We start from the raw sequence: 21,241 nt of genomic DNA on the forward strand, positions 1-21,241 counted from the left end.
TTCCCGATACAGTTGTTATGTAATCAAACTCGTGAAAGGTGCGAAATATTTTTACAACCATAGAACTTAAAAAATAAAATAAAGAATTTCATTATTTACATTCATTATTCAATTGAATCTATCATATTACCCGAAAATGTCTCGATTCTTTTATTCTCGAAAGCCAATAATATGTTCCAGTTCGCTCATTACGTCGTTTAACTTATTTATATTCGCGTGTAACAGATGTTTCTATGCACGTTAAACGTAACTGTACTTTCGTACATCGTGAATTATGAATTCGGAGTAGAGAGAATCGTCTGAACAGCATAGCGACTAAAAATCTATCACTGGGACGATAAAATAAAACTTCTTAAATGACCTTATTGCAATTTAAATTATTGTGCATAAAAAAAAGATTGGAAAACATCTATAATTCTTAACCATAATGTAATGATATATGCATACACTAGTAACGTTAGTAAATTATTAGTCACTCAGGAGCTACATAAATTAGCGATACTTAATCGAGTTAATATATTTATGTTTTATCACGAAAATCGTTAAAAAATCATTTAACAATTTATTATGTGAAGGTCAGAGATCGGTAAAGAGATCGATAGAAGAAACAGGTTTCTTATCACGCGTCATTTTACTAGGAATTTCATTACATCGAATAAGTAGCCCAACCCATAAATAAATCAGACAAACGGGGGGAATGACTAACGCGAGATTACGCGACCCATCGGCCACTTTCGGCCCACGCTATTTTATCACACGTTTAATCCGATCTTCACGCGTATAAGGTTATGATACGATAGTCCACGACTTTCAAATCGTATTATAATTTCTGCCTCATGAGTTACTACTTCTTCATGCTAGATTGAAGAATAATACTTCCTTATATATTGTATAGTTATTTCTCAATTATCGCCTTTCTTCCATCTGCTCATTCTTAGTGCCTGAGATATAGTATGCAATGCATTTAAGTTTCAAATGTTCTTTATATATCAACATATAGTTTTTATTATTTTTGTGTATAACAATATTTACACAAATATACAAGTGACACACATTTTAGTAAATGCATGCTTCAATTACACAGCGTACCACAAAAAATAGGATATAAAGAATTTAGATCATACATCTTTCTTTTAGAGAGCTAAAAGGTTGTTAATGACTTTCAAATTGTTCACTTTAAAAACCAAGTTATGGGAATTGGAACCTGTTGCATATGCCAATTCATACATTACTTTATGTGTCCATTGAGTCTCATTTCTCTGTTCTAACATTAAACATCATGAATATTAATCAATGATGAGTAATTCAAATGCATATACACTCCCTCCATGGAATTATGATGCACTGTGAAAAATAGTTTTATCAATGAGTTACTATCTTTAGAGGAATAGTAACTGTAAATATCTTCTTTTTACAAACCTTAAAAATTGTTAAAATAAGAGTTATACTCTAAGTCACACTTACATATTTTTTTTTTACCAGAAAAACAAGTACTACAATTTATCAAGTATTTAAATTATTTTATAAATTAAATTTATCCATTTTTAACTTTCAATCATTCAAATGCTACAAATGCAATAACAAGAAATTAAAATCACTTCAGTTAATTGAGCATAATGTACTAGAGTAGTTTATGTTTCATCGTGAAATATTTAAGATCTTTAGACTTCTGAATTTGATTTCAAGGTAATGTATTGTAATAAAATCATAAAAAACTGTGTCTCTCTTGTAATATATGCGATCAAACAAAAGCAACAAAGAATCATCTAAATATATACTCATCATATCCATCTTCACGAGACATAGAGTTTAATCGAGCATTTTTTATTTTTACAAAATAAAATATTTCGTGAGGTATGTACTGTACACATGGTGTGAGGTCATAAAAGAACTTAAATATAACACTTATCGAAGTATATCTACCATTAAATCGATATCACAATTCGCTTTTAACTGTTTCTCTTTTGAAAACATTTTGTTGTAGAATAGTATTTTCTGTTCGAGTACTATTCATTTTGCTATCTAATTGAGATAAACTAATATTTTTATAATATTTTCTATACTTCTGTCTGATAAGTTTCACTTTGTGCTGATCTTCTTTGAGATCAGTTGTAGTGCCTAATATTAAATGTACATCTTTAATGTGTGCCAATTTTAGTAGAATGAGTTTTCTCTTATTCCTTGCGACTTTTCTTCCTAATAAACTTATATGTCTCATTAATCTTCGATAATCTCGAAGTAATTGTTGAATGATATCTAGGCACAGCCATCGTGTTCGGGCAATACAGGTATCTGGTAATTCACCAGTCCCAGATTGACAAATATTTACAAGCGCTTCGACATGCGAATCTCCATCCAAATTCGCCAAAACGAAGTTAACGAGATTAGGAATGGTAATTGGCAAAGAAAACGGATATACTGTGCTATCCTCTTTTCTGTAATAATAGAAGCAATAAAGTTGTTGTAGAGTATGATCATAATTGGCTTGACTTTAATTACCTTTTGGCAGGAAAAAAGAGAATAGATGGGAATCGATTCATATTATATTCCCAAGGCAAATCATTGTTATCACCATCAACCCTTACAAATAAAAGATGATCCATTTCACGTAAATAATGAGCCACTGTCAAGTATACATAAGATATTGCACTACAAAATGCACAATAAGGAGAATAGTACATTACAACCACATCCTGTGAAAATACCATTATAAGTAATATATTCTTTAGCTAAACTTTTATATTTCGATGCATCACGATATGTTAATTGTTTCTTTTAACTCACCTGTGTCGGATCTAGAATAGTATTTAAGAAAGTCTCAGTCGTTAATTCTGGTATACATATGTTCCGTGTATCCTTTGTTTCGCACTTAAGTTTAGTCTTAAACTTTTGCGTAAAACGCCGCGAATTATTAGAACGCAGCGAACGTTGTAAAAAGCCGTGAGTATAATTATTGATAAATTGAATAAGTGTATACCGATTGAAATCTTCCTGCATAACATATTGACTCTCATGCTAAAATAAAAAATTATACATTAATATATGTAACAACATAGAAACAAAACAAAATGTTGAAACTTACAGCAGCGTCTAATATAATAACAGCAGTTTTGTCCTTCTTTTTGAAGATGTCTATTCCAAGGCTTTCCGCAAAATGGAAATAATGTAAACTATCGATTGCTATTAACGCTAATGTTTTATTAATTTTGCACACTGACTCTGTTAAATTTATATTCGGAAGTTCGACTGAGTCGTGTGGAAATATGGGTTGCTGATATTTGTTTCCAGTTAACCACTTTTTACAATCTTGTTTTATGTACGCTTGTTTTACAGCGTTTGAAGATCGAGAATCATTTTCATCCACCATGAATGATGATGTTTTGTACTTTTGACTGAAGAAAAAAAGAAGCGTTGTTGTGTTTAAAAATTATAAGTATTACAGCATAACTCTAAATAAACCATTTTATACCTTTCATGTTTGAATTCTTCTTGTAATTTGATCGTTACATGATCTTTGTTACAACAAACTTCATACCTCCCTTGTGCATCTTCTATACTAGAAACTTTGAAAATATCTATTTCTTTACACACATGGTTAAGTTTAAATTTATCAGAGGCTAGCTTACAAATGGACGCCTCCTTTTCTGCATTACTTAATACACTTTTTTCACATAAAGAACATTTATTCATTACAATATTAGCACAGCAACTATCGTTAATCCATCGTTGAATAGAAACACTTATAGATGGTTCATTTAATTGTTTTTTTTTCTCCTTTAAGAGTTTAATACATTGCTGACTTTTCTCAGAATGTCTAGCAACAGCTGTACGACGATTAAAATTCAGTTGTTTAATTATGTCTGTAGTCAGAATATTATCTCTACAGTTATAATACTGTAATCCAATTTCTCTGATCTAAAATCGATATTATTTTTAAATGTCCTTTGTATAGTATATTTATACTTATGCTATAACCCACCAGATTGTAATTGTAATTTTCAGGATGCAGAGGATTACGAGGTGTGAAGAGAAAAAGTACAGGCCCTTCCTTCAAATATGGTGCTAATGTTAATGCTTTTACACCAGGAGGCTGCAGCCATAATGCTGGTTGATGAATAGAGCTGCTAATCCAATTTAACATGTTTTCGGAAGTCCATTCAGAGTCTTCTGGATACCTCTACACATTTGAATTCTCACTCATTTAATCGTGCTATATATGCAAATGTTTCTGCTTTATGTATCCCATGTATTTAGAGAACTGTATAAGTATGAAAATATTTTCATGTACTTACTAGAGATTCATTCCACATGAGTAAATTTGCAGATGGAAATTTATAAATGCTGTGTTCCATTTCACTGGACAATGCATTGGTAACAATAGCAAAAACCAACTCTCTGTTGGGATCTCTTTCTAGTGAACGGATAGCAGCCTTATAGAATTCTTTATAGCCAGGAGTTCTATCCAATCGAGTAAAATTAAAATAACCTACCACCACAGCCTACAATATTTTGAAAAATTACTTATCCATCCTATTAAAAAAAAATGTCAAATTGTAAATTATATATTTAAGTTGTCTTGCAATGAATGCTACAACTGAGAGAGTTAATTCTGCATATAAGCATATACTAAAAACTTCAAATAAAATTCAATAGAATTATATTCTACATCTCAAGTTTGTAATTTAAATTTATCATGTTTCATCATGCTTTTAAATTCATTATGTCACTTGTGCATGATATTTCATCATACTTTTACATTCATTATATCACTTGTGGCAAGACACCCTGTATTGACTCACATCATAATTCACAAGTAATTCCATTAGGTGCTCTGTATGAGTTATTCGAACAATTGGATTCATAACTGCATGGAGAAAACGAATCATGTATGGAAAAGTACGAATACCCCTATATTGTATACCAGAATCCCTTGATGGATACAGCATTAATACTGGATAACTTTGAATCTTATTGTACTGAGCTCTACATTCTGAGCTTGGGTGCCAACAATTGATAGCAGCAAAAAAAATCTGGAAAACATAGTTCAAACTAGTTATACTAAAATAACAAATATACAAATTTTCAATTCCTTAATGTTTTGAAAATTATTACTATATCTTATCATAATCATATATGATAGGAGTAAATTATTTACCTGTGTATGATAATACTGGGCTACTTTCTCAAATTCTTGCCGCACAGCTTGACTCTCTGCGTCCCATGGTGCATAATACATAACAAAACTGAAATCTGCTTCTGTAACTCTTTCTATCATAGCTCCTAAATGACCCTTATAAAAATCCAAGACAATCGAACTCTGGTTAAAGAATGGTTTTGCTATCGGAGGCTTTGATACTTTTGGTGGTCTGCAATGAAAATAATTTAACTAACACATATAGCATATTAAAAGAACAAAAAAAAAAAAAAAAACAAAGTATGATATACCAAAGATAAAAACAGTGTCAAATCACTGCAATACTTCCAAATCATGAAACATCTGTTAAACAGTGTCAAAAACTTGGAAGTCATGTTGCTTACAACGTAAAACCGACACGTTAAACGTCAATCAATTTTTAATCAGAAAATCGACATAACCTAAAAACTTACGAGCCATGTAGTGCAGCCAGGGTTGTAAAAGTGATAGCTAGGAGAAAACAGATTATTTCTCTGGCATAAGAGAACATTTTGTTGGCCAGTCTCTCTTCTATCGCGAGCCTCTGATTCGACTCCTTGGCCACGTCGTTACTTCCTGAGTCCGGTGCAATCGTGTACGAGTTATCAGCATTTCTTGGCGTGCTTGCTTCAAACTCTTCCTTCAACATTATCCGCGTAACAGCTAAGAGAAAATTAAAAACGAGAAACCACGGCGTGTTAGAGCTTCATCACACGTCCCTTCTTTAGTCCGATTCGTCAGTTCAACTACTACTTATTTAATTAGAAACAATTAGCCGGGTTTTTCGTGGATCTCTGTTGAGCTACCTGTATTTTCATAGACCGGAAACAGCTGACCGCTTGTCAACATATCGTTGATACACGACACGAAAGAATAATTATTGGATTGGGGCTACCTTTCAAGCGTGGAAGACCCAAGTGAACCCAAGCAAGAACCATTGTGAAGTAATATCTGAAGCGCAGATCAGGAGATTGTTAATCGAAAGTCAAATTTGACAAAAAATAAAGTTTGTTCGCATAATTACAAATGTTTTCTAAATTTAAATTTAGTACTACAAAAAGTTATTTCTCATGTTTTTGTTATGGTTTCATGCTCATTTAATTGCAATGCAGTTCTTTAATACACCATAGGTACACCACTACATAGCTATATATCTATGAATCCTGTGTAAAAATTAAGGATGCAATAACTACTATATGGTTGTAATATTTTTCCTGTAATATGATTACAGTTTCAGAATGTTATAAAATATGTTTAATATACAGTTGAAAGTTCTGAAAGACTCACAAATCAAATAACAGTTTACCTGAAGGTAGCTATAATGAAGAATCTGCTAATCTTTATACCGGACAGTCTTTACAAAGAAAAGCCTGGATATGTGTTTGGTAAAGTCATATATGATGGCAACAAAGGAGTTAACAAATTTTATATTATTGGAATAAGTAAAGTAGATAATTTAGACATGATAAAATGCAATAGTAACATAATTGGATATTATTCTGGAACAGAGCACAAACGTGGATATGTAGATAAAAAATATTTGGATTGGATTAATATAAGTTTGCAACCAAATATTTCCTCTAAAGAAATCAATTATGATTATAACATAAAAGCCATTATAGTTAATAACAAAAGAGTTTCTACACTACATTGTCATACAGTTATTACGATATATGATCAGGTGGCTCTGAGTAGAACAGAGTTGTTTCATCAAACATTTGGCAATTACTTTTATGAATTAATGAAAATAGTACAAAGCAAGCAAATAGAAGGAGAGTTAAAAAAAAAAGGAAAATTTACATATATAAAAGAAACTTTACTTGTCTATCACATGCTCTTATATTTTTATCCAGTTCTCTTCCTGAATAAAGTAACAAACAAATTATTGCCAATTTTAAAATATTCCTTTCTTGGAGTACATGTTAACGGTTGGCTGGAAAATGTGAAATGGATGCTAATTACAATAATAAAAAATAAGAGATTTACATTAAAAACTGGGAATTATGCTTTTGCATTGATAATAGACATGTTATTGGGAATATTTATTCTGCAGTTATTACTACATTACTTTGAATATACATCTCCATCTCAAATACTATTAAATAATGCAGAGGCAAGTTACAAATCTAATAACATTAAAATAATTATAACATTATGTTTGGTTTTTTACATGAATATATGTTTTACAGAAAGTTGTAGCACTTTTAAGGGATTTGATAAATTGGCTAATGGGAGCTCCAGCTGGTTTAAAATTGAACCATGTCCTAAACAATATGCTTGGAAAATTTTTCTTATATCATATACACTTATGGTGGACATTTTTAATATTTATGAAACCTGTAATGGATTTTGCTTTCGAAATATTAGTATTATTTGGAAAACTAGGCATAACATTTCAAATAGCAATAGCAGCTGATCTTCTAGCTGTTGTTAGTTTCCATGCATATTGCATTTATGTTTATGCAGCAAGGTATAAAACTCCATCCTATAAAATATACAATGAAAACATTAATTCACGTTTTTCTACTAGGTTATTTAATATCCAATTAAAAGGCATTACCGCTTTATTCAGACTATTTTTGGGCAAGAAAAAAAATCCATTGAGAGAAAGAGTAGATTCATGTCAATATCAACCTGACCAACTGTTTGTAGGGACTCTATTATTCACAATTCTGTTGTTTCTCATGCCCACAACATGGGTCTATTATGCAGTATTTACTACGGTACATTAAAAATGATACATTTAAATTTTACGTCTATATTCAATAGATAATAGTTCCTTTTTACAGCTTAGACTAGCACTAATTGGTTTTGGAGGTTTCTTGACCAGAATGAAATTTTACCTTCAAATTATACCTTTATATACATTTTTTAAATGGTTATTTCATTCTTACAATACTCGCAGTAAGTAAACTATTCATATATGCATAGTAGGATCTCGATTAGGTTTAACCTGGATAGGTCAATGCTAATTTTTGTTAGTAAAAAAAGAAACACCAGATAATTGGGACCCCAGTTGTTTGAGATTAAGAACAATCCTGAACCAGTTAATCGAGGTTCTATTTATTTTTGACTACATATAATTAGATTGATTATAAATTTCTAATGATATAGTATTTATTATTGACTTATTTCTACTTTGTATATTGTAGGTATTGTTAATATTAAAATACATTCACATCAATCAGAAGGACCAATAATATTAATAATGACAATGGTAATAGCACCATGGCATTATACGTGGGATAAATGTATACCAGATACAGTTGTTAAGCATCCTCCAATTGAATGGAATAAGATAATAAGGAATATAATATGGGGTGAATTGTTATATCCATTATAAATATTTATTCATAATTTTCTATAACTAAAAACCTTTTTTACACTACATAATTGTAATAAAATAATATTTATTTAAGACATAGGGCCTTTTATTTGCTTCCTACTCTCTGCAGCTTTAACTCCATATAAATATTCTTGCACTTGTGGATGGACTTCTTGTGAAAGTTTTTCATCAATATCATTTTCTTCCCTAAGTACACCAAAATAAATAAAAAAAGCAGCTAGAGATGCTGATACAACAAGTCCCTGATACCATGGTTGTGTGTCAGCTCTTGTACGTGTATGCTCAGCAGGAGCTGTTGCAGCTGCAGTTTTTGAAAACTGTATGGGTTTATCAAATTCATCTCCTTCGTACGGGTTTGCAGCATACCTTTTTGAACTGGTATTATATTTTGATGTAGAACATGTTTGAAGAACAGTATTTCTAAAAAATATTAATTTCTTTATTGTTATTATTATACTACCAAAAATACTTATTATGTATTACACATAACCTCCCTCACATAAATGTTTTGAAACCATAATAGAAAAAAAAAACATTGCGTACTTTTCTTATATTTTAATGTACCTTGTTAATAAAGCTGTTTCATTCTTAATTTGTGATACGATGTAGATCAATTTTATACGCATCATATTTACGAGTTAAATGTACACTGATATCAACTTATGCACGCATTCTCTAAAGTTTACTATAGTTCGACAATTCTTTCGTTGTAAATGCCTACAGATCACTTAATAATTAACCAAACTACTTTGTTATACATTCGTTTTATGGTGAAATAAAAGTCAATTATTATGAGTGAAATACTTGTAATAGTTTCTTGTCTTTTCGATGTTCTTATTCCTATTTCTTAATCACTATAAACAGACCTCTCCACATGTGCGGCGGCAATCAATTTTAAAAGTGGTTACTATTTTTTTATATTATTTTATATTTGTTATTCAATTTTTATCTAAGAATAACGGCAAGAAGGTTATTTTAACTTGATAAATTACACGTCATTTCTTTGTGTAAAGTAGTTGAGTAGTTTTCTATTACTATGGGCTCCGATAGCACGTCAAAATTTGAGGTTAAGGATTCAAAATCCCGAAAACGAACGAAGAAAAAAGATAAATCGAAAGGTGAACACACGATAATTCTTGTTTATATTTGATAATTCTATTTTTATGACACTATATTGATGACACGAATATTTTTGCTAATTAAGTCATAAGACAAGTCTCTTTAAGGATCTATACTATGTAATGTATGTTTACTGATGGAGTAAATGATTTTAGACAATCTCTTACAGATTTTATGAATGAAACAAGTAGTAATGCAAATGCACTGGAAGACAACAGCAATCATATAAAAGAAACTGACAAACAGAATAGAATACGCAAAAAGAAAAAGCAAACAAAGCAGAAAACAAGTAATGGTAGCAACTTTGACAATATTTGTAACGAGACAGTAGAAAGCGATAAACAGGATAATAATCATGTTGACATGGAGGAAAGTAAAAATGAAGAAGAATCGGACACTGAAGTAACTTCTTCAAAAAGACAAAAAATCAAGTAAATAATTAAATTTTTTCTTGTAGTCGTCTAATATATTAAACTAAACTGATTTTTGTTGTTTCAGAATTTCAAATACAGACAGCAGTCTTGAAGACAAAGACAATAGTAAAAGTGATACTAAAAAGCCAAAGCAACCTTCTAAAAGACAACTAAAAAGAGAAAAGGCTGAAAAAAAAGAGAATGAAAAGAGAGAGGCCAATAGATTAGAAGCAATGAAAAAAGGATTAAGTTATGTTTCAAAGGTATTTCAAAGATTTTACTATAAAGCAATTTTAAACAAGAGCGTATCTTAACAAAACCTACCTTTCAACTTACACAATCTTATTTTCAGTGGAAACATGCACGAAGTGAATGGAAATTTGAAAAATTAAGACAAATTTGGTTAATAGATAACTTACTAGATGAGACTTCCATTCCAAATGATATTTTTCCCACTGTTTTAGAATATTTTGAAGGATGTAAAGGAATGGCAAGAGAACAACTGTTAAAAAAGAGTATGGATTTCATAAAAAAGGTAGAGGAGAATGAAGAAGATAAAAATGAAACAGAATCTATTGCTTACCAAAGGGCAAGAAAACTTTTGCAAGCTTTACCTACTGAAACCTAATTTGAGATAGTATTTAAAAAAGGCAACAGATTGTTTTATGTTTTGGTGTTGAAACTGTACTAATCAGTAAGCATAACTATTGGAACATTAAATACCCATTTAAATTTGAATACTCTTTGGATATTATGCTTAGAAATTTTTCATGTTACTTTCTTTGTGACACTGAAAAGATACTATTCAAATTATTGCATGTAATATTACATGTTAGCATCACTTATAAATATTGATAAGCATGTGTATGTAACTATATTAAATGTTTGTAAATAATTAAACAATAAAATTTATCTGTTTATTACATGAAAAGGATTTATTTAACAATTGAATAATTTCCTCTAAATTAACAGTTTACAAAATCAAGGACTATACATAATTAAAAAGTTGCACCTTGTACATTATGCTTATTACTGTAAAAAAGCATCTTCATACAGAATATTATACAAGTATCCCATTTACTACGGGACCATTTCAAGGCAAATCTCAATTAAAAGAAATTAAATTACTCTGTATACTTATCTACAAACTGTCTAAGTTTATCTTCATCTTGAAGGCCAACAATTCTGTCTAAAACCTTTCCATCCTTCATTGCTATTAACACTGGGATAGATCCAATCTATGCACAAAGATATTCGTTTTTCACTTTGAGGAAAAATGTACAATATAATCATACATACAGTAACTCAAACATTCAAACCTCGTAGTCCAAAGCTAGATCACTATTCTCGTCTATGTCAACTTTTGCCAACAAAACCTTTCCCTGTTTCTCTGCAATAACTGACTCTATACGAGGAGTGAGCATGCGACAAGGATTACACCACCTATGGGATGAATTACATTATGTACAATTTTTTATTTAACCAATTCCTAGTTGATTATTATTACGTACGTTGCAAAGAAATCAACAATTACAGGCACTTTGGATTTTTTCACACGGTCGTCGAAGTCTTTTGGGTCTTGGATTTTAAAGGCAGTTGATATTGCTTGTTCTTGAGCTGGTGCATTTGCAAAACTTTTGCTCCCTAGAGCGTTACGCACGGTTCGAACGCTGACTCGAAACATATTTGAATATCACGTCGATATACAATGATTACAATAAGTGATTCGAAATGACAACGTCCTAGTAAGTGCAAACAAATCTTGAAACGCAATACTACATACACGACTCGTTTGATCCTAACCTATACGTTTGTTTCAAGGTTATCCGCTACCGCAAAGGTTGTATTATTACATGCTGGTCAACATTATAGAATGAAAATCGAATTTTTAAAATTCCTTCCCAGGGACATGCGTACACTTAATTTTCGTGAGATCAACTAAGAAACTTTTGTTAATAAAATCGTATCTATTGAAGAAAATACATTAGACTACATATTTCTCGTCTTTTAGTAAAGTTAATGAAAAAAAAACAGAAGCGCATTTTACCCTATGATTTTACCCCTGTTCTATTTTCTATTAAATATATTTAATTAATACCTACACTCCGAACTTTTCAATTTCAATTAGTGATTTCAAAATATTAATTCTCAGATATTTCCACAAAAGTTATATTTATTATATTACATGAAATAGACTTTGAGATACTACTTAAATGTTTAGTTCTACATAATTCTAATTTGATAATAATATGCGTTGAACACTGCAGGAATCTGTATTCTCGACGGAGCACTAGTATGAAGAGTTCCTTTCAACACTTCAGAGATGGGCACTATTTATATCGATAACAAATTATTTAAATAACTATTCGAATAAAAGATATGTTTTATCTTCTATTTAAACTTCAAAATGTTTATCTGGATAAAATTTTGTTCATTCCTACCCCAGAGTGGTCCCAAAATTATCACCAACTGTTCCAGAGTTGTCTCAAAGTGCTCAGACCCAAATAGCACACGACGTCTTGCAGACGTTTATTTTATATTTACTTTATACCTGAACGTCTTATGACATAATTTGAACGTCTTTAAGAAGTCTTACTTAGACGTCCTAAAGACATACTCATTTGTAGCTTCGGACATCTCAAAGTTGTCCTTTGGACATTTTTAGGACATTTGAACTTTGAACATTTGAACTTACAAAGTTCATAAATTATGCATTATACTGGCAAAATGTTATTTTCTTTTACTAAATCGTTTAAGATTTAGATATAGATTAAATTTAGATTATTCATTTAACATTTAATCATCGACATTGAAGGTTCATTTTTGTGGATAATGCGTGAAAAATTAAAAAAAGAATGCTGTGATTAATCATAGAGCGATTGAGTAAAGTGCATTTCTAGAATTCATGGAAACTTCTAAATAAAAAATTGTTGTGACTAATTGTAAGATAGACCACGTTGCAAAAGGATGTGACTAACAATGCGTAACGAGACTCATTTCCCCGAGCACAGCCACCGCATTTACCTTTCCACGAACATCGGAGAAGTCGATTCCCCCCTGGTTTGCATTATTCTTTCCCGTGGAACTATACAATGCAGACCTATCACGTGGCGATTGTTGGCGACGAATTACTATGTACTTCGTCGTATCGACTGCTTTTAGTCTATCGACTACCCAACAATGCTAAACGCAGTCCATTCATTATCGTCTATTATTGGATCTGCGACTAATGATGTAACATGATGATAGAGTGAACCTGGGGATATTGTGTATACTCTCACTTGGCGAATTGTATAGCGGCTTAATTACTAAATTGAATCATTTGCATGGTAGCAGTTTCGCGCCTACACTGATGCATCGAGCAAGTATTCTTGCTAGCCCTTTAATCGCTCCAATTTAGTGTTCGGAAAAATTTCACGCGAATATATTGCACTGATTGAGGGAACGCTAGAAACATTCAATGTATTAAAAGACTCAGACACTATTACAATTACATCACCTCTATTGCATGACTTATTCAAGCGACACATTAAATCTTTTAAATTTTTTAACGAATTCTTGGCGTAGTCAATCTCTAAATTTTTTGAATTCCTTTGAGAATCCTCTACTTGAAACGTCAATCCCATGCTTAACATCGCTACGACGTTATATAAAAAGAAAATACGTAACAGTTTCTTTCGTCGTAGAGCATGAGAAGACTCTTGCAAATTACCGGTTAAATTATGAGAAATTTTTAGTCCTATACTGATGAAAATTATCTTCTACGATTAAACCAAAAAGAGGATTTATTAGCTGAAAGATTAAACGAATTTTACAAAATAGTTGCACTCAAAGATAACAATGAATACAAATTAATAATAAGCTTTTTGACTTTAAGGAAAGTATAATTCATGAATCTTTGTAACTTAATTTACCGCAACGTTACGTGAAACGAATATCTGTTACATAATCAGTTTCCCAGTCCTACGGCAGGACGCGTTTATGAAAATAATAGATTTTTTCTGTGAGAAAGCTTCTCTCTGAGAGTCAGAATGCATGACAGAAGGAAGACAGTCGTTCTTCCTTTTTATTTGCACTGAACAAAGTCATGGCATACTTTCAATCACCACGCCACTAAATAAATACAACGTTCTGTGACGGATGATTACAATGCAACGATATTGTGTATGGTAGCGAAATGGAAAGTGAGGTATTCGTTGTATTCATTTCCATTAGTTATTTTTTAATGATTAATAAGGCAGATTAGATAAACAGTTGTGCGCAAACGATTATTATAATTGTTCAACTCATTATACTTCAAGGAAGTATTATTTTGAACATTTATTTAAATGCATTATATTATAAGTTAGAAATACATACCAACGCTGATGTTATTTCAAATATCGATTGACAAAATTGACAAAAAGACTTCCAAAGTTAAGTAGATGTGATTAAAATGGATGGGATTGTGCAAGAGTATCATGAAGCATCGCATGACGTGGTCGTGGCATTGCATTCAAGACAGACGGTTACTTTTAAAGAACCAAGTTGCGTTTGGTCCTCCAAGGTCTTCGTTACCTTGGTTAGTGGACCTTTTCCTCGCGGTACGCGAATCATACTCACAATCCTAGGAATGTTTCCACAAACAATCCTGCTGGTATTATCTTGGGAAGGTGTAACAAGCACGTTTGAGGACTTTAATGCGTGCCCAAGCATTACGTAAAACCTGCCGCTATTTCCTTATACGAGCACAGGCTGCCGTAATAAAAATGTATGACTGAAACGACCTGCTTCAAAGTAAACTCACGTAGACCGAGGTTATAGAGCGATCTTGCTTCTCACTCTTTCTAAGCTGGAAACGTCACGACTCTTAAATTTTGCTTGTTTCAGGATTTTATATTCAGTCACAAATTCGCGTTGAAGACTTTTCAAGGAGGTGGTATTCATGAAAATTTGTATGGTCTCAGGGTTTGAGATTTGCAACTCGTAGCATCACGATTCAAGATTCAAGTTCTTTCAAATTGGAGGTAGTTTCCAAGGCATTCACACTGTAATTTTTTGAATCTGTTCCAAATTTAGAATCTTATTCTACTCTCCTTATTTCAGCGGAATCACAACTGTTTCCAGATATTATGATCAAGCAAAAATGACCTAATACTTTGAAATGAAGGTGTACACATTCTTCACAAAGAAGAAAATTACAGTTTTTAATCATCGAGACTATGAGAAACATAAAAAGGTTTGCGTGACTATAAAGTCACTGTAAAATGCGATATCACTATAAAAAATTGCCATATAAATTGAACGACGATGATGAATCACACGAAACACTTTAAAAGATTGTAGCAAGGTTTATTTTGGTCGTATTCTACTAGCTGAGGCTTAACAGGGTTCTTCCGAGAACGAAATCGCTCGCGAGCATAGATAGAAATATTATTATCGGTTAACGAATTGGCGTTACGATTCTCTGTTCTCCCTGGATGAAATCTGTCCGTGAGTTGTCCCGAACAGGCGGTACACGATAGAAAAGCCCTCTAAAAAAATAGAACGTTGGGGGTTGTGAATGGAGTTGCTGGGCCTGTAATCGGTCGGAAGCGAAGGGACAGGGTGTTTTTGCAGGGAACGGTATCGCGCGCCCGACACTATGGGGTAGGAAAATAATAAAGGGAGAACCGTTGGTCGTTATGGTAACCGTTGATCTAGGATTTCACCTGGCCGACATCACGCTGACTAGAATAGGTGACCCAGTGTTCTCGAGGAAACGCATTTCTAGCTTGTATGTGGAGTCCCTAGCGAGTATACTATTCTCTTCTTTAATGAACTTAATATACGGGATGGTTCGCATGGATACCTTTCATTGAACTATATGACGTATAAATTGCTGAAAGGAGGAGGAGAATTGTTTACTGCAAGGGAAATTATTCATTGCAATACCTATGGTAGTTGAAAAAAAGTAGTCGTTCTTATAAACCGATAGAACTATCAATGATTGATCTATTTTTATCGAAGTGGTGACAATTTGAGAAAATATGTATATGAGATAAATATTTCTTATTTTTTGTATTTAGTGCCAGTTAGAAGTAAACGTAATATTTTTGATTGATTAAATTTATTTAATGAGATATTGAAGGTTTAGCGATTTATGCGGTTCAATAGAAGCCAAAACAATACGAAATGAAATTTTATTCAAAACTAAAGTTGCTCCACTTGCATAATAAATGGCTCAAATTGTATCCGTCACGTTGGTCGCTTTAACAGTTTTAATATTAAAATGAAATTAAAAGTAACTCTAACAAAGCTTACGGAAATTGAATAAATTTCATAAAATATAGGAAAGTAATTGTCACAGACATGCTGTTGCGAAAATGTATTGTACATGTAGATGATCCATTTTAATCTACTTCACTAAATGTTTTACGATAGTAATTCAACGTTAATTTCATTTCCTTCACCGGAAGCAAAGTTCAGTAACGAAATTTCAGTAATGAAACGTAAATGAAAACGTCATTCACTTAGACAGAAGCGATATTTGAATTAAGGGAAATTCTAAATTCGTTTGCCCCATTATTGATAACACAAGGGGGGGTCCTTCGGAATATTTTTCGGATGTCACGCGTGGTCTTCCGTGAAACATCGTTCAATTTGATTAAACCGACTGCGTCCCTCGTCGAAGCGTGAAAATCCTGTGGAAGCCTCGAATCCTTCGCTTTGGGCTTCGAAGCGGTAATGATTCAATCGCAGAGTGAACGTGCTAAACGTTCGTAAACTCGTGCTCGTCTGGCCCGTATTATCGTTAGCAAGCTTGTCATATGCTGTTTAAACTTTACATTAAACCATTGAAAACGAAGTTCGCTAGATGAGTGTCTATTGAAATATCGATTTTGCACTTCCCAATGTACAGGCTTTTAAAACGTATCGAATTTTGAACGAATATTTTAAGCTTACTGTTTCAAGCACCTTTTTATAAAAGTTCTTTTTTTCTCTATAAGATTTTTTACAGTATTTATTATAAACTTTTTCCATTCAAGATCGATGAGGTTTAAATTTAATACTTTATTTTGCTGCGCGTTTTATTTCGTTCGTATGACAAAAACTATTTTCTAGACTTAAATATTTAATAAAGATTCGCGAGAAGAGTCTATCAATATTCTATCTAAATTTCAAAAGTCTATCTAAATTTAATATTTTTAGAACTGACAAGGAAAGCACCTGAAGTGATAACTTCCGGCTTTCAGTTTATAGAGTGCATACAATTTTTAGTAATTAAATGACAACAACAGTCTGTACAAGCATTTATCACTTCCACTTGATTCCCATTAAATTTCATTCACCTTGCACCGTAAGTACCTTACCCTTGTTCTTCACACGCAATAAGCATTCACTGCAAGAATTTCCGTAATGCATCGACACAATCACCTATCATAAGGTTAATTGAATGCGAAATAAGTTGGATTGTAATCGTGACCCAACTGTGGAGGGCATCGTTCGTCCTAGTTTCATTTCCCTCTTCTTTCCTCGTTTTAGTACGATGCACCCTTTATGGCCCGTGGCACGAAAACGCCAATCGGCGATCAAGAGTACCGCGAAAATTCCTTATCACGTGATGTTCCGTGTATCAGCCTCCTCGTGCAAACTCTCTCGAATAAGCGCGCCGTGTTAACGTTTTGTTAACAGCATTATGACGAGGCCACTGTTTCTCTCTCCCTCCCTTTTTCTCTCTCTGATTCTATCCTTGTGTTTCTTTCCACGATGCGTGACGCAACGACCTTAATTGGATTTCTACAGGGCGTGCAGAATATTCAACAAACATTCGCGAAAAATTCTCACTGGAGTGTTCTGCAAAATGTCAAGGAGTGGGAGAGAGAGCGATTTTGCATAGAAATTAAATTAAAAATGTGATATATCTTGTGTTGGTCATAAAGTGAAGGATTAATGATGACAAAAGGAGCTGGTAAAAGGAGACTTGTTTCTGAAATCGATTCAGGTGCTGCTGAAGTGTCTCGTCTTGTTAAAGTCGGAGTATATAAAAGGAAATTAATATAATACAAATTAGTATAATATTTCTTGATTTTAGATTTCATGTTTGAGCAATATGATTGTGATTTTTGTGGATTGAAATCAGTGCAAGTATCAAGATTGACACAACTATCGATTGTATAGACAATTTTTAAAATGAAATCTGTGCGCTTACTTACAAAATTGCGACATAATTGTAAAATTTCTAATTTTAACTATATTATATAAAATCGTTCATATAGTTAAAGTTTTACTATACTTTATTTATTCTTCTGATTAAATATCCCCGATTTCCGACTTATTCTTGTTGGACTTCAACAAACGTGTGTGTATGAATTGTTCTTCTGGGGACTCTATCCAAACATATTGAGGGTCAAGCCAATTTATGTAACTGAATCATTCAGATAATAGGAGCTCGCCCAATCTCTCCATCGTTCATAATTTTCCATTCAAATAATTATAGTAATCAATTGATTGACCATATGTAGCACTGTTACTTGCTCGTTCATTTGTTTATTAAATATTTGAAATATTTTATACTCACTACAACCTTTCGACTCGCTACTAGCAACGAGCTTACAGAGTGTAACATATATTTCTGGCTCAATTAATGGGCTCATCGGCTCATGGCTCATGTTTATCTTGTTAGAAGTGAAGTTGAAGAAAACTGAAACCGTAACTCTAAGAAATGGGTAGATACAACGGCATACTTATAGAGACTAAATACCACATTTGTATTGCATTATTGTCTGAATTTTAATGGTTATATTAATATACAGGATGAGCATAAAGTCTTTAACTGATTATTAACAAAACTTAAATAAAGTTTCATTTTACGTCCTAATTTTAAAATAAAAATCTTAAAATAATTAATACGCGTCATTCCATGGCGCGTAGAAAATTTCATTTGCGAAACTTCTCATAAGAGGACGGCACAGCTTTTACAAATCGCGTGTCTCACGTGATATACGAAGTGCTTAACGTTGCCTATGCTTTCATTACTTTAAATCTCCTTTGCTCCGCATCCACTTTTGCGTCCAAAGGCTCGTGCCTGTTACCTTCCTAGGGATAATGAGATTACGCAGCCGCGATAAAGAGTAAAGTTGACACGAACTCTGAACATGTTCGCGGGCTTTTTTTGCACTTGAGACGTTCGGCAAGCTCAGTGGCTCGAAAGACCGGAAGTGCAATTTTACCGCGTTACTTTCGAGCCACTAAAAATCGTTCACTGGCCAAGATTAGTTCACGGTTCCAGAGTGCTCAGAGTCAAAGGTAATCTGGTGTGGCTGAGAGACGAAATTTTATTATAATTTCAGAGCCATTTTGATTCAGTGTGATCTGAAAAAAAATTCATTACTACGTAGATAGCTTTTTATGGTTTTGCACTGATAGGTTGTTTAGGAACGAAGAGAATAGTAAATAGTTGAAGTTTTACGATAAGATGTTTGTAAATCAATTTCTGCTTTGTGTATTATTTATTACCTTCATTTTTTACAGATGGGTGGCCATTTTTTCGAGATGCACATATGCGTCATTCAATGCAAAAGGGTTAAATATTCAACCTTTGTCACACTTTCGTGTTGCGTGTAGTGGCTTCAGAAACTTTCTGTGCGTCGAGGTTGACCTCTCTTCATTCAGTAAGAGATTAACAATGTAGATTTAGATAAGGTGTATACTTAATTTATGGAATAATTCTAATTTCATTTTTTTGTACAACTTGGATATGATACTAATTTGCTCGCTTCTATAGATAATAGTTGAGATATTAAATAATGATCTCGCGTGAGATTATACATCTATTACTAAACCAAATTAGTTAGGCTTTTGTGTTTCATATATGTTCTAAATGTGACACAAATCAGATTATTATAAAAATTTTATTAAGTGAAATTCGAAATTGTAGAATGTATGCAAAGAATTCTTTAAATATTAACTACAAAGTAAACTTTAACAAAAATTTTTACTTTTAACCCTATTAGTATTAGATATTTATAAAATTAATATAACGTTAATTTTTTTATGGGAACGAGGTATTACATAAGTACATTTATCAACTTTAATTATAAAATTTTTCATAGTTAGATGAGAGTAATCATAAAAATGTATCACGCAGAGTCTGGTAGACTCCATGTCAACAGTTGAGGGTTAAAAATGTGAAAGGTCCTTTCAAAGCAGTAGTTAATTCCATCTCCCTGATTGCGTTCGTCAAAGGAACAAAGGATGCAGCTTACAAAGCAGCGTCCGTCACACCTTCAATTATTTAAAATCTGGAAATCAAGGACAATCATGACAAACGTTACGTCCTTCGACTACCGAAGTTCCAATCGTACGAAGGGGCACGCGATGCTTCCAATTCGCAATATCCATTAGCGGAAAGCTTGAAAACGATAAGCGAACGACGATTCGTCGTTCATCCAATTTCGATAGAGGATTGGTACTTGCCAGTGGTTCTTAACCTAACTCAGAGCTAGTTCGAACTCTCAAATGGTCTGAGGGTGAATTTCAAGAAGTCCGTAAACTTCAACGGGAAAATATGATATCGTTATTTCTGGAAGCTTAAAGAGTGAAATTAAAAGATATTTGAATCAAAAACATGGGTCAGCTTGCCAATATTTTTGGAATTGTTATAAATTATAAATATCTGCATAGATATAATGAAACACTTATTGTTAGTCTAGTATTTTTTACGTTTTGCATGTTAAAAATTCTTTTATAATAGTCTCATAATAGCTAAGAAGGTAGTTCAATGTAAAGTTTGGATACTACCGAAGATGGTACCACTGAGTCTTAATCTTGCACAAAAAATTGATCATTTTTTATCATTGAAGCGAAGAAAGGTTTATGTTAAGAATCTAATCCCACATGTTTCACTTTATAAATTTCAGATAGCTAAAGAAAGTGAGTATATAGTAGTTTCACCAAATCGATACAAAAAGGAATTACCTTGCTAACTAAGTCAGTCCTCGATTAGAAACGTTTTTAGTTCTTTTCAGATTACGTAGATACAATTTAAAAACGATTGAAGGCAAATAAAAACCCTGCTTCCATAGTAAACATCAATCCATATTAAAATTATGAATGAATCTAATCAATTATGTAAAGCTGAAAACCGTGTACAGTTTTTGCTCATTATAATCTCGGTGCATATTACTACTAGTACGCTGACACTGCGTAAAACACACACCTCAGAGATCA

General features: G+C 32.4%; 4 protein-coding genes across 4 annotated transcripts; 1 reads left to right on the forward strand and 3 right to left on the reverse strand.

Annotated features, from left to right (window-relative positions):
* Window positions 1-485: 485 nt before the first annotated feature.
* On the reverse strand, window positions 486-6,009 carry LOC143179765 (thioredoxin domain-containing protein 11). Its single transcript, XM_076379114.1, has 11 exons — window positions 5,980-6,009; window positions 5,608-5,836; window positions 5,156-5,366; window positions 4,800-5,030; window positions 4,293-4,499; window positions 3,980-4,177; window positions 3,470-3,915; window positions 3,083-3,392; window positions 2,785-3,015; window positions 2,500-2,693; window positions 486-2,435 (listed from the first exon to the last, which is right to left on the reverse strand). The coding sequence occupies exons 2-11, from the start codon at window positions 5,820-5,822 to the stop codon at window positions 1,937-1,939; spliced, it is 2,742 nt and encodes a 913-aa protein (XP_076235229.1). The 5' UTR covers window positions 5,823-5,836; window positions 5,980-6,009; the 3' UTR covers window positions 486-1,936.
* On the forward strand, window positions 5,824-10,942 carry LOC143179612 (uncharacterized). Its single transcript, XM_076378926.1, has 9 exons — window positions 5,824-7,286; window positions 7,363-7,643; window positions 7,704-7,896; window positions 7,963-8,077; window positions 8,326-8,513; window positions 9,544-9,637; window positions 9,808-10,069; window positions 10,137-10,314; window positions 10,404-10,942. The coding sequence occupies exons 1-9, from the start codon at window positions 6,495-6,497 to the stop codon at window positions 10,677-10,679; spliced, it is 2,379 nt and encodes a 792-aa protein (XP_076235041.1). The 5' UTR covers window positions 5,824-6,494; the 3' UTR covers window positions 10,680-10,942.
* Window positions 8,495-9,513, reverse strand: LOC143179768 (uncharacterized). Its single transcript, XM_076379116.1, has 2 exons — window positions 9,084-9,513; window positions 8,495-8,939 (listed from the first exon to the last, which is right to left on the reverse strand). The coding sequence occupies exons 1-2, from the start codon at window positions 9,146-9,148 to the stop codon at window positions 8,588-8,590; spliced, it is 417 nt and encodes a 138-aa protein (XP_076235231.1). The 5' UTR covers window positions 9,149-9,513; the 3' UTR covers window positions 8,495-8,587.
* Window positions 10,943-10,954: 12 nt separating the features above from the next.
* LOC143179769 (thioredoxin, mitochondrial) lies at window positions 10,955-11,881 on the reverse strand. Its single transcript, XM_076379117.1, has 3 exons — window positions 11,563-11,881; window positions 11,371-11,494; window positions 10,955-11,289 (listed from the first exon to the last, which is right to left on the reverse strand). The coding sequence occupies exons 1-3, from the start codon at window positions 11,733-11,735 to the stop codon at window positions 11,176-11,178; spliced, it is 411 nt and encodes a 136-aa protein (XP_076235232.1). The 5' UTR covers window positions 11,736-11,881; the 3' UTR covers window positions 10,955-11,175.
* Between the last annotated feature and the right edge of the window lie 9,360 nt (window positions 11,882-21,241).

This window comes from Calliopsis andreniformis, chromosome 5 (genome assembly GCF_051401765.1).
Source record: "Calliopsis andreniformis isolate RMS-2024a chromosome 5, iyCalAndr_principal, whole genome shotgun sequence".
NCBI classification, from domain to species: domain Eukaryota; kingdom Metazoa; phylum Arthropoda; class Insecta; order Hymenoptera; family Andrenidae; genus Calliopsis; species Calliopsis andreniformis.

Excerpts from the sequence above, each read along its gene's own strand:
- LOC143179765 (XM_076379114.1), bottom strand. The coding sequence starts at position 5,822 with ATGTTGAAGGAAGAGTTTGAAGCAAGCACGCCAAGAAATGCTGATAAC. Across the intron at positions 5,367-5,607 it reads CTGGCTGCACTACATGGCTC|ACCACCAAAAGTATCAAAGC; the intron begins GTAAGTTTTTAG and ends TTTTCATTGCAG. Across the intron at positions 3,016-3,082 it reads TTATTATATTAGACGCTGCT|CATGAGAGTCAATATGTTAT; the intron begins GTAAGTTTCAAC and ends TTTTTATTTTAG.
- LOC143179612 (XM_076378926.1), top strand. The coding sequence starts at position 6,495 with ATGAAGAATCTGCTAATCTTTATACCGGACAGTCTTTACAAAGAAAAG. Across the intron at positions 7,287-7,362 it reads TACTATTAAATAATGCAGAG|AAAGTTGTAGCACTTTTAAG; the intron begins GCAAGTTACAAA and ends TATGTTTTACAG. Across the intron at positions 10,070-10,136 it reads TCAAAAAGACAAAAAATCAA|AATTTCAAATACAGACAGCA; the intron begins GTAAATAATTAA and ends TTGTTGTTTCAG.
- LOC143179768 (XM_076379116.1), bottom strand. The coding sequence starts at position 9,148 with ATGATGCGTATAAAATTGATCTACATCGTATCACAAATTAAGAATGAA. Across the intron at positions 8,940-9,083 it reads GAAACAGCTTTATTAACAAG|AAATACTGTTCTTCAAACAT; the intron begins GTACATTAAAAT and ends AATATTTTTTAG.
- LOC143179769 (XM_076379117.1), bottom strand. The coding sequence starts at position 11,735 with ATGTTTCGAGTCAGCGTTCGAACCGTGCGTAACGCTCTAGGGAGCAAA. Across the intron at positions 11,495-11,562 it reads ATTGTTGATTTCTTTGCAAC|GTGGTGTAATCCTTGTCGCA; the intron begins GTACGTAATAAT and ends TTCATCCCATAG. Across the intron at positions 11,290-11,370 it reads ATCTAGCTTTGGACTACGAG|ATTGGATCTATCCCAGTGTT; the intron begins GTTTGAATGTTT and ends CTTTGTGCATAG.